This window comes from Sinocyclocheilus rhinocerous, unplaced genomic scaffold (assembly GCF_001515625.1).
Source record: "Sinocyclocheilus rhinocerous isolate Xijiao unplaced genomic scaffold, SAMN03320098_v1.1 scaffold317, whole genome shotgun sequence".
In the NCBI taxonomy this organism is placed as follows: Eukaryota; Metazoa; Chordata; class Actinopteri; order Cypriniformes; family Cyprinidae; genus Sinocyclocheilus; species Sinocyclocheilus rhinocerous.
In genome coordinates, this window is record NW_015633534.1 from 20,650 (window position 1) to 38,330 (window position 17,681).

Consider the following 17,681-nt stretch of genomic DNA (forward strand, 5'->3'; position numbering starts at 1 on the left):
CAAGCACGCATCTACCCCCCCCCCCACAAAAAAAGATTATTCAACATATTTATTGTTCCTTTTTCCTAATGAGAACCTCCACTACATATTTAATTTTTAACAGTAACCATTCAAATGTAACAGTATGATGATTAACAATTATTACTATGAAACACAAAACAGTAAATATATCAAATGTAGAAAATATTAAATATTTATTTTGATCCATAAATACATTTTGATCAGTAATTAATTAAATAAATTGACAAATCAAAAACACAAAAATATCATTTTCCAGAGAATATATTTTTTATTCAGTTGAATTCTACTTATTTTTACTATTATTAATTATAATTCATTTTAAGATTATTTGATTATTGTGAACGCGAAAAGTAATAGTTTTATTTTACAAAACATTTTTCTTCCTCAATATTAGTTACACTTTTGTATAGCTGTGTTTCTTCTTCAAGTACACTTTACTGTAATCTCATAATCCAATATGTAAGTGTAAATAAAATCTGGTATTTATCATTAATTTTAAGATTATTTGATTTTTGTGAATGCAAAAAGTTACTGTTTCATCTCACAAAACATGTTTTATCCTTAATATTAGTTACACTTTTGTGTAGATGTGTTTCTTCTTCAAGTACTATATTGCATTACAGCAATACATTATGAACTTCATCACATTTAGCAGTCCCATATGTTATTAATTTCAATCTGTCTGATATCTCAAAATACTCAAAACACAAGACGACTTGACAAGAAACAAAACCAGAACGGGACTAAACGTCGACAGTCCCCCGAGAGCTATAAATATTAAGATAAATGAACAGACGTTCCAACAGTGACAAAGAGAAAATTCAGGCCCTGACATTGAAGGTCATGCTAGAAAAATTACAAATTATGATAAAACTCTATTTTAAGAATTGCCTTCCTGTTTGCACAGTATCTTAATTTCCTACCCCGTTCATTATTATCACATGATTTTCACCAGAAAGAAATATTCTGGCTTCATTTATGAGAAGCTGAAATGTTCAAATGGTTGTTTTAGGGACTAAAGGGACCAATGAATTTTTCCCACAGACGAGGTCAGGACTCATGTTTACTTAAGGGGCTACATGTTTCTTTCTCACATTGAAGGAACTCTTGGTATGATAGGGACCCTGGGGTGCACAGTCAGCCCACAACAAGTAGCTTTTTTTTTTTTTTTTAACCAAAGAGAGGTTTAGTCTGAAATCTGTGCCGTGTTACAGCACACACAACATGTTTTCTCCTTTCTCAGGCTTCAAGTGGTTTGGTAGTCTCACCAACCTCCGGCGGAAATCAGACACTCAGAAGGACGATGTCAAAGAGGTGTCCACCGACGATATGGGCATGCATCCACGCAGCCCGAGCTACGCCAGCTCCAGTGAAATGTACACGCACATGGGCACCATGCCGCGTCACCCGAAGAAGGACAAAAGCTTGAAGAAGAGCAAGTCCAAGGACAAAACCAACCTCAGTCGGAGTCAAAGCATGAGACCTCCACAGGACCATGTTGTTGATTCCCCCCTTCTCAGCGTACTCTCCGGGAAGGGCCTGGAGGCCCTGGAGAACCCCATCTCGGAGGACAAGCCAGCTGCAGGAACCAGAGATAATCACATTCAGAATCGTGACCTTCCACCTCCACCGACTATGGATGGACACTCAACAAATCTGAAAGATGAAGATAAGGAGCCATTAGTTGACTCCAAGCTACATGTTGATCCACCAAATGCATGTCTAGAATCTTCACCAGGTCTAAGTCAGAGCAAAGAGCCAGACATCCAGCCAGTGCTGCCCAAGAAGAGACATAAAGAAGGAGACACCTCCATGAAGGATGCTGAGGAGCTCCAGGTGGATTTGATTCAGTTACCTCTGAAACACGGCAGTCAGGTGGAGCAGAAGCAAGCAGTAGAGGAAGATGCTAAAATAGGATCAGACTGCAAACAAGACAGTCAGGAAGAGAAAGAGCCTAACAGGTAAGAATCAGTTTCTTGATTCTTGAATCTGACCTTCATTGTTTGTTTATACCCTCCCTTGCAAAAATTATCCATGGTTTTACTACAAATAAAACCAAAAAAATCATGGTTACAATAGTTAATCCATAGTAACCACAAATTAACCATGGTTTTACTACACTAACGATAGTTTAACCATGGTATTTGTAGTAAAACTGTGGTTATACAAATGGTAGTCAATATGCCCCCCAAAAAAATTTACTAAATGTTTACTATAATAAAATCATGGTTAATTTTCGTATGGGCTAAGTACAGTAGCTGAGCACAGTACTTAACGTTAAAGATTAAATGCCATTCACAATTCATTTTAATTACATACTATTATGTATTTATATTGAATGTGTTTCATACTGAAAACAAGTGCTATTGGGAAATGGATTTGTGTTGCTATGTAAATACAGCAATGCCACATGAATGCTGTTCTGACAAAAAGCAATGTGATTTTTACACAAAAATTCAATAAACACAAAGTTAATATTGAGCATTTTAGACACAATATTGCAGTTAGTTTCTGTTTTTTCCGCACCGCGATTCGTTCCAAACAAAGCCAAAGCTGAATGAACCAGCTAGCAACATCGCAACATCGTTAACAGTGAACGAATCCATTGAATGAATGAATTGCCACTTTCACACAGCAGCAGAATATTTAAATAATCTCACTTGATAATATGTTGATATCAAATACACTTACTTGAGGACATTTGTATTTGAATCCTTACGGTTCAATTCCCACACCGTTAAAGTCTGCGTGAATCGGAATTTGCAGCCCACTTTATTTCAGTGTAGTGACGTATTTCCAGCTGAAAAGGAATATTGAATAGAGGGCGAGGATTTATGTTTGCGCTCCTCCTCCTCTCTGTCTCTCACTCATAGCAACCTAACGGTTGGATGGGCATGGTTATGGATATTCTGCCCGAGCCGTCAAACTGGCATCATCAGAAAAGAAATGCCATTCCAGAGCGGAAGCAAATGTTCAGATTTTGATTAAAGATTACCATGACAAACTTTTTTTATCAGTGGACTAACTTGTTCATTAATTGTTCACCTCAAGACTAGCAATGTGCGCTAACAAAATAAATAAAGTCAATTCTGATTTCATGAGGACTTTGATTTTATGAGGACCAGTGTTGGGGGTAACGCATTACAAGTAACGCGAGTTACGTAATCAGATTACTTTTTTCAAGTAACTAGTAAAGTAACGCATTACTTTTTAATTTACAAGAGAATATCTGAGTTACTTTTTCAAATAAGTAACGCAAGTTACTTTTTTTTCCAATTTATTGACTGACAGCTCTCCTGTCCCAATGTTGAGAGAAATCAGAAGATGTTACTGTAGATCTAAAATAAATATGAATATGCATTCATCCATTTCACTCACAAAAAAAACACACAGATTCAGTATTCCTCAAAATGAATAAAAATAATGCAACTCAGAATATGACGCGAACCTGCAATAATTAAATGTTAAACAACACAAATATCCTTTATGTATTTAATCCCATTCTATTAACCAATGTCTTTGCTTCTGACCTCCGATGATCCAGTTCAACCAGTAACGCAAAAGTAACGTAACGCATTACTTTCCATAAAAAGTAACTAAGTAACGTAATTAGTTACTTTTTTATGGAGTAACGCAATATTGTAATGCATTACTTTTAAAAGTAACTTTCCCTAACACTGATGAGAACTAACACAGGACTGACAAGAGCAAAACCACAATTTAATAAACAAGAAGTTAATATTGAGTAACTTATGTTTTAGATTCAATTTGCTGGTTTATTTCTGTATTTTTGTTTCACTAACAAACACAGTTCTATTCTATACGAATCCAAAGCCAAATGAATCTTGGCACGTCTCGCTGCAACAGGTGTGATTCATTCCTGAATCATTCAGAATTTACGAACAAAACGTTTGAATGAATGACTCATTGACTCGCTCGAAAGACAATCACTTATCGCCACCTACTGGTGAACCGAATGTAACCCACAGTAACTGAAAAATATCCCAAATGCACAAGCGGAGTGATACAAACAGTGAAAAGCCCCAGTGCTGTTTAATAATGAAGCAAATTGAGACATTATTAGGGCAATACAAACTCTTCACAGATAAATCAGGTAGCTGCACTATAGGGTCAGATGAGACTAATCCTCATGTCTGACCATATACCGTGATGGTGGTTTTGTGATACAGTAAAATATTATCTCTGCTCCTTTGTGACACCGGTTCTTGTTCATTGTACATGTACATCTGGATTGATGTCACGCTTGAAATGTTCTCATGAGATAGAGGCTCCAAGATTAAGACCTGCTCCGTGTGTTTGGACATGCATACTAATAGAGTTAATCTCAAGGGCCCTAGACTCCAGTATGGTAATACCAAAATACTAAAATATATTTTATTGAATTTATTAATGTTTGGGATATGTAAAAGATTTTGGGCAATGATGGTGTTGGATATTCTCTTTTTACATCAGGTTTGTTTCTCTGCTCGGTTCAGCCATGTTTCCCATTTCACTTCCTGGCATGTAAATGGCTGGTAATGAGGTCACAAACCTGTGAATGTTTGATCAATGAGGTCAAACAGTGTTTCAGCAGTGACCCTCATAAATTCACATTAGTCACATTAGTGGGCAGCAGAGAGCAACAGGATGAACAGACATTCAAAGGAAAGCTGCTGTTCATTCCTCTCAACTTCCCAAAGGTACTTGACAGACCGTAGATGTAGAATGGGAAACTTGAATGAACAATTTTAGGAAACTCTTCATTGTTGTTGTTTTTTGTTGTTGTTGTTGTTTTTTTACAAACGTTTTTATTGTTGTCTATTCATTCATAAGTGTTGTTTGAGTACGAAGTTGCACAAGGATCTAAGGTGAGTTTGTCATTGTCAGTATGTTGTTTGTGTCGCAGAGTAGACGTCAGAAATTCACTACGGTTATTCACAGTTTAGTTCTACTGAAAAATTCTAACAATTTTTGTAATTTATTTTTTAAATTATTTTATTTTATTTACATTTTTATTATATTTTGATGACAGTGGTGGATGCATTGCTTATTATTTATAATATAAATAAATAGTGAACTTAAAAAAATGAAATATTAATGTCCTTTATACACACTGTATACTTTGAATTCAATATAGCCTTTACAAAAGAGAACTGTGGTCATAAATGGTGTAGTTATGGTATCCAATTATAATACTTTGAGATATGAAGAAGAAAAAAAACATGGCACTGTAATGGTATCTTGTCTTGAACAGTGTTTTAATACAGGCAAACTGCATATGCCACAAAAGCATTGGGTAACACTTTATTTCGATAGTCCACTTTAGACATTCTATTAACAGTAAGTAACTTTGCAACTACATGTCAACTAGCAGTTAGTAGAGTATTAGTAGACTGTCTGCTTAATATCTTCTAACACTTTCTTTGTCAACTTATTCTACTAACCCTAAACCTACCCTAACAGTCTACTCTTGAGAGTTAGTAGACATGTAGTTGCAAATTAATAAGAATTAGTTGACATGTAGTTGACATATAGTTACAAAGTTACTTATAGTTAATAGAACGTAAAGCATCAGATCCAACAGAACCAGTTGAGGCAGTGACTAAACCAGGTACTAAACTAGACAGAACTAGAATTTATCAAATAACATTTTACTGTACTGCAAAAAAAGCTACTGCAGATAAAATTGAAATCAATGTGAAATAAATTAAAATTATCCTTTTCTTCTGTACAATTCATACATTTGTCTTCATGATCTCTCTTCAAATAACTTGATATACCTCTGAAAATTACTTTTTTTTTTTTCTTTTTACACGTAATCTCATAATCTTTACAGTGGGTGCTTTTGCAAATGAGGAATCTGTTTAGAGTTGTTTTTAAATCCAGGTTAACCCTAAAAACAAACCAAAATCAACAAGACTTAACTACTCTCAACAAAATCCAACAAGCCATTTCTTTCTCACAGGAACTACCGAGATAGTTGTGAATGTTGACGATGACGGCGTCATTTCACTGAATTTTGAGTGCTCTAACCTCACCGCTGACTCCAAATTCGTCTGGTCCAAGAACTACATGGAAATGACAGAACCTGAACGCATGACCTTAGAGACCAAGGGTAACAAGTAAGTATCTATGGGCGAATGAGTTTTGTTAAATTACTAATTATCAAATTTAAAATTATGGCTTAAAGGGTTAGTCGAACCAAAAATGAAAATGTTGTTCCAAACCCATAAGACGTTTATTCATCAGAAAATACTTTTTAAAGGAATAGTTCACCCAAAAATGAAAATTTGCTGATACTTTACTCCCCCTCAGGCCATCCAAGATGTACAGTCATGTGAAAAAGAAAGGGCACCCTATTGAATTCCCTGGCTTTCCATATCAGGACGTAATAAAATAATAAAAATCTGGTCCTTAGCAGGTCTTAAAATCTGGAAAATAAAACTTCAGATGAACAACAACACATGACATATCACACCGTGTCATTATTTATGTAACAAAAACTAGGCCAAAATGGAAAAGCCATGGGTGACAGATCCACTTTTAGATCATGGCTCAAATATGCTTGCTTGACTTCTGTTTGTTAATAGACTTTTAATGGATGGACAACGAGATAATATTAATAATATCTTCATTTTTGTTTTAAAGATGAGGGATTGAAAAGACATGAGTTTGAGTAAATGTTTTGTCTTTTTGTTTTTGGTTCAAATGTCCCTTCAAACCAACTTGTGTACCTTCTGATCAATCAGTCTTGGGTAGAACATTTAAAAAATATATTATTTATTAATGTAGCAAACAATTTCAGCACATTTCCAGAGCTATAACTACAAAAAAAAAAAATATGGTTACACTTTATTTCGATAGTCCACTTTAGACATTCTATTAACAGTAAGTAACTTTGCAACTACATGTTAACTAGCAGTTAGTAGAGTATTAGTAGACTGTCTGCTTAATATCTTCTAACACTTTCTTTGTCAACTTATTCTACTAACCCTAAACCTACCCTAACAGTCTACTCTGAGAGTTAGTAGACATGTAGTTGCAAATTAATGATAATTAGTTGACATGTAGTTGACATGTAGTTAAAAAGTTACTTATAGTTAATAGAATGTCTAAAGTGGACTATCGAAATAAAATGTAACCAAGCATTGTCCTCTTATAATTAAGTTCTCAGTCAGAGCTCATTATAAACGACACCTGGTTTGTTGTTTGCAAGCGAGATCTTTTGTAAATACGGCTGAGGAGGATAATGATGTGAGGTCAGCCAGCACAGCTGGAGGATGTGAGAAATGTTTTCAGGAAACAGTGTGTTAAGAGTCTTCCTGCTTTTGTATTCAGTGTCTTTAAGAGGACACTGCTTCAGCTTCAACTTTTTGTGTTTTAATAATAATAATAATAATAATAATAGTTAATAGTAATAATAGTTAATATTATATTATTTTTTGCCACTTCACTTGCAGAATAAATTTATCATTGCCTGTATATAGGGATTTTCTTCAATGGCATTTTTGTTACTGTATGACAATATAAAGCACTTTGAGTGCCTACACTGTAAAAAAATACAGTGAATTTAACGGTAAAAGACTGTAAAAATGCTACAGTAAAAACCTGTTAAATGGTTAATGGTAAATCCCCCTACTATATACGGTGAAAAACTGTATTGGACATTACATGTAATTTTACGGTAGTATGCCGTTTTTGTAAGTGAAAAAGACTGTATAATTTACAGTGAATAACCGTAAATTGACATTCCCAGAATTCCCTGCATTACATTTCAAATTTGATGTTTTTTTATTGAAATAACTATGTTTCTTAGCTTTTTCTTATCAGTTTTGTATATTAGGGTTGTGTGTTACACCTAATGTTGTTAAATGAATGTTAATTGCATTATTTCAGTTTCATGTGTGTAACCATGATGGTGTTTAGCGTTTGTGTGAATGACACTGTGCACCTTCTATATATGTTATTATCTAAAAGAGGACCACATCAATATTTTCGCAGTTAAATATGCACTGCGTTCTGAGAGGAGAAATGGAGGAAGAATTCTACAATTATCGTATATTGATTCAAAAGTAAGATGTTATTGACACTTAGTAAAGTGATGTCATTATTAGTCTAGTCATCTTAAGTTACAAATTGCTTTTTTGAGTAAAGAACAGGCAAGGACAGTCTAGAGGTTTCAGACTTGACATCAGCCAGGGCCACCCAGTGGATATAGGCTTGATGAATCATTAAACTTTGCCCTCAACAAAGACAAAGGTCAGTTGATTAATTATAGGTTGATTTAAGTCCATTGTGCTGACGTCAGTCAACAAACTCCATGCAATTAGACCAGCTCAGATGCATTATGGAGTTGCTATAGGTAAGATAATGAAGGGAGCCTTTATAAAGTCATATTGTTCTGAAAGGATGGAGGTACACTGTAAAAAATGACCGTGAATTTAACGGTAAAAGACTGTAAAAATGCTACAGTAAAAACCTGTTAAATGGTTAATGGTAAATCCCCCTACTATATACGGTGAAAAACTGTATTGGACATTACATGTAATTTTACGGTAGTATGCCGTTTTTGTAAGTGAAAAAGACTGTATAATTTACAGTGAATACCCATAAATTGACATTCCCAGAATTCCCTGGGTTACATTTAAAATTTGATGGTTTTTTTTGTTGAAATAACTGTTTCTTCTTAGTTTTTTCTTATCAATTTTGTATATTAGGGTTGTATGTTACACCTAATGTTGTTAAATTAATGTTTATTGCATTATCTCAGTTTCATGTGTGTTCCCGTTATGGTGTTTAGTGTTTGTGTGAATGACACTGTACACCTTCTATACATGTTATTATTTAAAAGCTGCTTGTGATGGGCTTTGGTTCATCATGTGACTTTCTCATCACCACCTGCATTTGGTGGTTATCAGTGTATTACAAAGGTACAAAACAGATTTCAGTACTTCAATAGGTTGGTACAGTAACATTATATCAGTTAATGAAATTACAGTATTTAACTGTAAATGTAAGTTAAACACTGCAAAAAAAATCTCTCTCTAAAAGCAGTTTTAAAATGCTATGGTTAGATTTTTGGTCTAGAAAGTCCTGTTCTGGGTGCTGTTTTAGCATCTTGGGGTCTGAATCACATCTCAGGAGATATTTTGACTTGGTATGTTCCTTCGCATGTTGTTTTCATGATTCTACCCACTCTAGTGACCTTCAGAAAATAACAACAGATTTGTTGAGCATGTGAAGGACCTTTGCTTCATTTCCTGTTTGTATATCTATACTGCTTTCATTCCTGTGTTTCAGAACAGAAATCTTTGTTCAACACACCTTGTTTCACTTTGATTGACTTAGACTGAAGTGTGGAGGGCATTCATACAATGTCTTTTCAATGTGTTTGGCAGTGGTTTCCACACACTTCTGCTTTGCTGAAACTTTTCCCATGCTGAAAGTTGTTTCTTGGCCTGATCTGACAGTGAATTTGTTGTTGCTCATTTATCATACCGCCTTGTTAAAAATTCTTCCCATGCTTAAAGCAAGTTTGTTTCTCTCACACACTCACGGGAAAAAAAGGTACAAAAGCTGTCACTTTGTCATTTAAGGCAGTACCCTTTCAAACGGTACTATTATGTTCAGTGGAAATACTAATATGCACACCTTTATGGTACTAATGCACACCCTTTAAGGGTTAAATAAGGTACAAAAGTATACCTTTTGAAGAGATACTGCCTCATTGACAACTTTCGTACCTTTTTTCTGAGAGTGCATGAATTTTGACCAAGTATTTTTGCCACTGGGCAATATATTGAGATTTGAAATCTCTTCAGCCCAGACACTTTCTGTTATCGGTATTTCTCAGGGTTTATTTTTAAAAGTCCATTTTTAAAGCGTTTGAACATATTTACTGTTATTTTCAAGACAATAACAGCTTGCCCATAAATAGTTGGGGTAAGTTGTCACAATCAGAATATACTGTTTATTGACATTTGAGATGAGAACTTTTGCTTTTTTTTTGTTGAGAATAATGCTGCTTTCTCATTTACAGTTGTTTTATTGGCCCGAAAAGAAAGACTTATTGGTTAAAAAAGGTGTTTCTTTGTGATTCTTTCATGTGTCATTTTAATAAAGTTTTTTAATAATAATAATAATGATAATAATATTCATATTACTGTGTTCAGATGCTCTGTCTCTGCGCTTCCTGTTTTTTGGTTGAAACTCATTTCATCCTGTCATTGATGTAGTGTGCAGTAGGAGGAACGTAAACATGCTTTTCACTTCCTTTGGATGTTAAAAAAAGGTCAAGTTCCTCTGTGACTTTTATATCACATCCTGTGGTGTAAAAATTGCAATAGGAATAACTTATGATGAAATCCATCTCACTACATATCTCACTGATGCTGTTTAATGCTGAGGTGGCAGTCAACGTTTTTAAAATGCTTAAACATGTTTATGCATTTCTCTGGAATACTTGATTCTGATTGGTCAGTATTTTTGTATGAGGACACTGTGTAATTCAGTGTTACAACTGCTAATTTTCTTTCTTATCATATAAGAACATAAGTTTGACTATTAATTTTCATGTCAGCTTATTCATTTAGATTGCAATGTAAGTAGCTGTGCATAAAGTGGGATAATTTACAGTCAGATTTGTTTTGGAATTCTGATCAGGGTTTATTTGGCAATTATGCCTAATTGAATGACTCTCTGTTTATTATATATGGCGTACTATATAATATGAACATTTTGTGCTATTAAACAATGTTGTCAATGTTTTTTCTTTTCACAGACAACTGAACACCACAGGCAACCAAGGAGAATATGTGGAAGTAAGACCTTTTTTCTTTCTCTTATAACAAGAAGTCATTCAAACAATCTAAATCTCTCATCCTTGATAAGGAGAAGGAAGGAATTATTTTAATATATCTGTGTATAACTTCAATCTCTCTGTTCTTTGATTTAGGCTATATATTTCAGGCTCAGTCCCTGACAACTTGCTGAATGTGGTTATTTCATGCTTAATTAGGCACAATTCCTGTATTCATTAACTAAAAGCACCATTTGGAGATGTAATAAGAAATTAATCTAATGAGTTCTTTTAGTATGTGCTGATTTGGTGCAAATTAATGTTCTTCCTATTCCGGCCCTTATTTGCAGTCATTAAGATATTAGATTCTGCATTTAATTGCTGTGTAGTGAACTCCGCTGCCTCTAGATGGAGCTACAAACGGGTCTTTAATTCCTGAAGCTCTGTAAGAGAAGGTTAGCTGTGGCCAGACCCACATGACCCTCGTACCTTCAGAACACACATTCTCATTTACACACACTGCATAAAATATGTGCACACAGATAGCGAAACTTCCTCTTTGTCAATGACACATTCACACACAATGACACACATGTGGACATGTATTTATTTATTTATTCTTCTCAAGGATGTGAATTCTTGATTCATCTTAGTTGTTCCATTTAATAGTTATTTTATTACTTTTGAGGAAGGAACATTTGGAAAAATGTTGAGCTCTGCAAGCTGTGGCATATTTTTTAACATATTACTGTATGCAGGGTAGTATTGAAGGCTAATCTGGATTACGTAATCAGATTCCAGAAAGTAAGTACTTGTAATTAGATTACATTTTGAATACTTCGTAATCAGACTACAGTTACTTTTTATTGATTAAATATCATTCACGCAATACATATTATTCAGTTTCTTTATGAACCACCTTGACGTAATGTAATGTTTAATGCACTTCATGATGTTACTAACAACGGAGGGAATATATTATTTCTCTTTGTATTTTAGTATAAATATAGTATTCTATTATAATATAGGTTATCCTATAAAAAAAAAATCAACAATTTATGTTAGATAAACAAGTTATGTCAAAAGTAACTTAAAAGGTATCAAAAAGTAGTCGGATTATATTACCAAAAATTTGTAATTTAATGAATTACATTATGAAGTACAATTTTTGTCATGTAATTTGGAATCAGTAATGGAATACAATTTGTATTCTGTATTTTGACAGTATATAGACAGTATACAACTTTACCAGTCTTCTGACTGAGCACTACATTTTTTTCAGCAACAATCCTCATGTGTTTGTTCCATTAAAAATGGAACTTGTAACATAATTATGTTTCTAAATGACTACTAAGACACACCCAAAACAGCATCCAAACCTTGAATAGACCTACCTCATTAATGATTCAAGTTCAGAAGCCAATGGCAAGTCTCCAGCAGCAGAATTTTTCAATATTTTTTGACGTGACATGTGGCGAAGTATGGTGACCCATACTCGGAATTAGTGTTCTGCATTTATCCCATCCAAAGTGCACACACACAGCAGTGAACACACACCCGGAGCAGTGGGCAGCCATTTTTTGCTGCGGCGCCCGGGGAGCAGTTGGGGGTTCGGTGCCTTGCTCAAGGGCACCTCAGTCGTGGTATTGAAGGTGGGAGAGAGCGCTGTACATTCACTCCCCCCACCGACAATCCCTGCCGGTACGAGACTCGAACCCGCAACCTTTTGGGTTACGAGTCCGACTCTCTAACCATTAGGCCACGACTTCCCTTCTTCTTTTTTATTTATTTATTTATTTATTTTTATATTTATATTTTTGTGTTAGAAGTCATTTTGTTTATTAAAATTACAATATGCAATTTGGGTGTATGATGCACAGATAAATTTAGATAGATAACACAGATAATTTATGTCATACATGATTCCTGAAAAACAAAACAAAAAAAAAAACATGTTAAACTGTCTCGTTGTGTTGATCTGTTTTAATATAGCATTTGGTCTATTTCAGTTATGATACGGATTGTTATTGTTTTCTTTCTTTATTTCATATCATGCCAAAAGTCTTTTTAAATTAAATTCAGTACTCCATTTTTGATTCACTATAAATAGATTCGGACAGCACCGGTCGTACAGTATGTTTTTGGTTCAAAAGTAAAGAAAAAAAGCACCAGCTTGTTAAGATGAGGCCTGTATCTGGGCCAAAAACTTGTGCTTGGGCACACTCCAAAGGCAGAGTGTCTCATATCACTTTGTTTAAGTAAAAGCATTAATGTTTATGAAGGCCAAAAGTAGCCATTGTGAACGGACAGTATACATTCACAGTGTCATGGCATAGCTTTAATGTTTTTGAGACTGGGCATGTTTATGCATAAACCCACGTAATAATTGAAAACTCTAACAATATCAATCATAAATCCAATATCTCTGTTACTTAGTGAAGAAGAGGAGAGAAGTATCCTCAGCTGAACAGAGCTGCTCAACTTGCATATTCTGTTAAAAATCTAAAAAGAGTTATGAAAGTTACAATTTATAGGCCGTTTATGTTGGGAGTGCATTGAGAGTCTGAGAAGTTGGATGGTTGAGCTCCAGTAAGTTAATAATGAGGCGACTTTGGTGGTTACAAATTTGAAAAACACAAAGGTGGGAATAAAGAACCCTAAACTCTAACACAAAGAACCATTTCACAATGTAAGAGTTCTCCAGGATGATACTGTTCTAAATAGAACTGTTACTAAGTGTAAAGAACCTTTAAAAAACATTTCTAGATTGTATATCCAATGGCCAACCTGCACCAGGGGCGGATTTAGTGAATTGGGTGCCCCAGGCAAAATATAGGAATGGGGCCCTATACATTTGCACACATTTTCCTAGATCAACCTTGAGGTTCCATTTTGTTGTTTTCAGCATAAACCTGTGTGCTGTCTAATTCTAAACTTTAAAATACATTTATTTTTAGTTGTTTTAACTACAAATTTAAATAAAACTGAAAAAAATAATGAAAAGGCAATTATACAGTTACACACCTAAAATACATATATCAAGAGCATGCTCACAGATGAGAACAAAACAGCGTTGGATGAAGTGGATTAAAGCCCTGCACAGGGCTCAAATCTAGCCCGTCTTTTTTCCCCTTTTCCCCAAAAAAGCTTATACTACTGTTTCAGCTATTAAAATAGTTCAAAATAGTTTTGTATGTAATGGAAAAGTGATTATATTTCGTTTCGTTTTTTTATAAAGTAAATTTAGAAAAACATTTGGAGTATTTTTTGTTCGTTAATATGTAAGTTTTTTTGTTTTTTTAAGTAAAGTACAGCGGCAGACAGTGAATTGATCATAGCCTATAGCCTATGTTTGATCAATTTAGCCTTCTCAAATCATCAGGACACAGGCCTATAATAACTGCTGAAATGTTCGCGGGGCAAATTTGAGGTCAGTCTGAGCGCTCATGGTACTCACAGTGCGTACAGCCGTATAGCTGCAGGCGCCACAGACTCGGACGGTTGTAAACACCGCAATAAACACCGTAAACTGCAAACATTCGCGTGTCTGCGCTTAATGCGCATATCCTATATGAAAAGCATTTTAGGGGGCCCTTGGCTTTTGGGGGCCCAAAGGCGGTCGCCTACCTTTGCTTAATGGGTAAGTCCGCCCCTGACCTGCACGTACATTATGCGCCTGCTTGAGAGGAAATAACTGTCTATACCAGAAGGTGGCAGAAGTCAGTTTTCGTCATTCAAAATGGAAAACCAGTTGGACTGCAGATATACAAACTGTCAACAATGCAGCACATAGCATTTTCAATATGAATCCTGCTGATCAGTTGGTCTTCACTTTGAAGTGTCATTATGAATTTATTCCATATTGGAAGGTAAGATGAAGATGTAAAATTAGAAGAACTGTCTTGACTTCATTGCTTGCTTGCTTTCATCACTTTCATTTTTCTTCTCAAATTCTGGTTTAGACTACACTGAGCTCACTGTTCTGTACGTTTCAGAATCACTAAAAATAAATGTTTTTTTTTTCTTTTTAATGTCAAGTGGCAAGTCATGGGGAAGTCGTGGCCTAATGGTTAGAGAGTTGGACTCGTAACCCAAAGGTTGCGGGTTCGAGTCTCGTACCGGCAGGGATTGTAGGTGGGGGGAGTGAATGTACAGCGTTCTCTCCCACCTTCAATACCACGACTGAGGTGCCCTTGAGCAAGGCACCGAACCCCCAATTGCTCCCCGGGCGCCGCAGCAAAAAATGGCTGCCCACTGCTCTGTGTGTGTGTTCACGGTGTGTGTGTGTGTGTTCACTGCTGTGTGTGTGCACTTTGGATGGGATAAATGCAGACCACTAATTCCTAGTATGGGTCACCATACTTGGCCACATGTCACTTCAACACAACAGTACCATAATTGTTCATTGTACTTTCTTTATCCTTTTGTAAATGTATTCATGGTTTTTGGAGTTTTTAGGCATGTCGAACACCCTATCCATATTGCCATGAGTCTAATTTGACTAGTTGCAGAAGGTTATTGTAGTAGTTTATTGGATGCACAGCTTTTCCCTCCACTTCTTGGATGCCATCCTTCGCACTCTTCTCCGCCACAATATGAAACTTTAATGGTGTCTGAGTTAAAAATGAGTCTCTGCCCTGAATGTTCACTGTAATGGCAAAAAACAGCTCTTTCGACTGGAAACAGAGATGAACGACCATTCATGCCAGAATAGAATGTTCCCAGAGGCCCAGACATGTGTGATCTCTTGAGGTGTTCGTAATTGCATTCTTCCATTCATTCAGCCGTTGATGCTGATGTTTATTTTTTGCTGGGTTGTCATCTCATTATCTCGGCTGTTCCTAGATCTCACACCTTTCCCAGCACCTTAGGATTGAACTCCTAACCTTTCTGCTAGTCGCTAACACCAATTAGCAGTTTCCTTTCGGTAGTTGTATTACTGAAAATTCTACTGAAATATACCAAAGCGGATCTGCTCTAGCAGTACTACAGTACCAGTAGTAGTAATATTTCATTCAGTGTAATTCTATGGGTGGTTTTGCGTGTTTTTATTGCGCACCAGGCAAAAATCATAATTCAGAATGCTTAGAAGAGTAACAGTGCAATTCTCCTCAACAAGCCACATGATTCAAGTTCTCATAGTTAGAGGTTTTAAAAATTGCAATAGTAATAGTGATGCATAAGAAGACAAGAGAAGTAGAGAGAAGAACATCCAGGCTATGAATTGATGTAGACCCAGCTGGTAAAAGATGGGGGTTGTGATACCCCTCTTTTCCCCCTCCCTCCTGTTTTTCAGCATGGAAATACATACCGAAACAGCCAGCTATTCTGTTTAAATCAAATCACTACACAGCTCTGCATTGATTAGCCCTGTAAATTCACTAGGCCTCACTCGCTAACTTGCTTCTCGTGGTCTTCTATTACTGCTACAGATCAAACCAAATGACCGAACTGCTTGATCAGCGAAAGCATTAACGACTTGGGCTAGAGCCATACCACACGCAAACTACAATACCCAGAATTCCAATGGGGCCAAGCTCATTAATGTTAATGGGAAGGGGGAGGTGAGGGTGTTCGGGCCCTGTAGGCAGATGGAGGTAGAGACGAACCCCCTCCACCTCCTCATTATCAGTTTGCTCACAGAGTCTAGCTCCTCTCCATTGTACCACTGCACCCTGCCTGCAGGACACTCACTGTGTAATTAATATTTAACTGAGAGAGAGAGAGATTGAATGAAAACTTGAGGAGGGGTTGTGAAGGAAATGCCACGATCAGCATAGATACACACAACAGCATGAGACTGAAAACAAGAAATAGAGAAGGAACACAGAAAGTAGAGAACTAGGGCAGAGAAGTAGGAAAGAAGTAAGAAAAATTAAGATCTCTTTAATGACTCAGTTGTTTATCTCCTAGCCATGAGATTAAAGGGATAGTTCACCCAAAAATGACAATTCTGTCAGTAATTGCCCACCCTCATTTCGTTCCAAACCCGTTTATCTTCAGAACACAAATTAAGATATTTTGATGAAATCCGAGAGCTTTCTGACCCTGCATAGACAGCAAGGGAACTACCATATTCAAGGCCCAGAAAGGAAGTAAGGGCATCGTTAAAATAGTCCATGTGACATCAGAGGTTCAACCTTAATTTTAGGAATCTACGAGAATAGATTTTGTGCGCAAAGAAAACAAATTAGCAACTTTATTCAACAATTTCTTCTCTTCCTTGTCAGTCACAAATATCTGTCTGTGGTCACCATATGTGTGTCACCATGTGTGTGTCATGTGAGACTCCTCATCATATGTGTGGTAATAACATGAAATCCTTTTCTCATTTCATGCTCTCATGAGACACACACACCATAACACATGATGTTAACCCACGCACTGGATTACATGCTATCTTCTACTCTTTAATAGCTTCAACTTGACATTCATCCTCCCATTGTCTCAGGCTGATGAGCGTTCAACATGAAATGAACATGTTCTTACCGGATTATCTGCAAATGCACAATAGCATCAGTGAGCTTTCTTTGCAGAATGGGTCTCGTCTAATTATATCTTTTGTTTTTTCATTGTGTGGCTTCCCTAGGTGACACTGTAAGCTTCAACGCTCAGTAGCTAAGCTTTTTAGAGAACCAAATATGCACATATATAGACGCAAAATGCAGATGTGATCCTTACAGCCATGCAGATGTCTTACCAGCTGCCTGGTTTTAAATGGTGGATTTAAAACAGGAGTGTCCATTCCTGCTCCTGGAGGGCCACTATCCTGCAGAGTATCCTGCAGGGGTGGTTCACTGTTTTTTTTCTAGGCTTGATTGTGCTTATGGGGTGCAGTCTAACATGTGTTAATGCTTAGTTT

General features: G+C 36.0%; 1 protein-coding gene across 1 annotated transcript in view; it reads left to right on the top strand.

Annotated features, from left to right (window-relative positions):
- Positions 1-17,681, top strand: part of LOC107744235 (SH2 domain-containing protein 3C-like) — a 54,495-nt gene that overhangs the window by 2,343 nt on the left and 34,471 nt on the right. The window contains exons 2-3 of the mRNA XM_016557763.1: positions 1,265-1,982; positions 10,802-10,841. Coding sequence (XP_016413249.1) covers positions 1,265-1,982; positions 10,802-10,841 — 758 coding nt within the window. The remainder of the gene's footprint in view (positions 1-1,264; positions 1,983-10,801; positions 10,842-17,681) is intronic.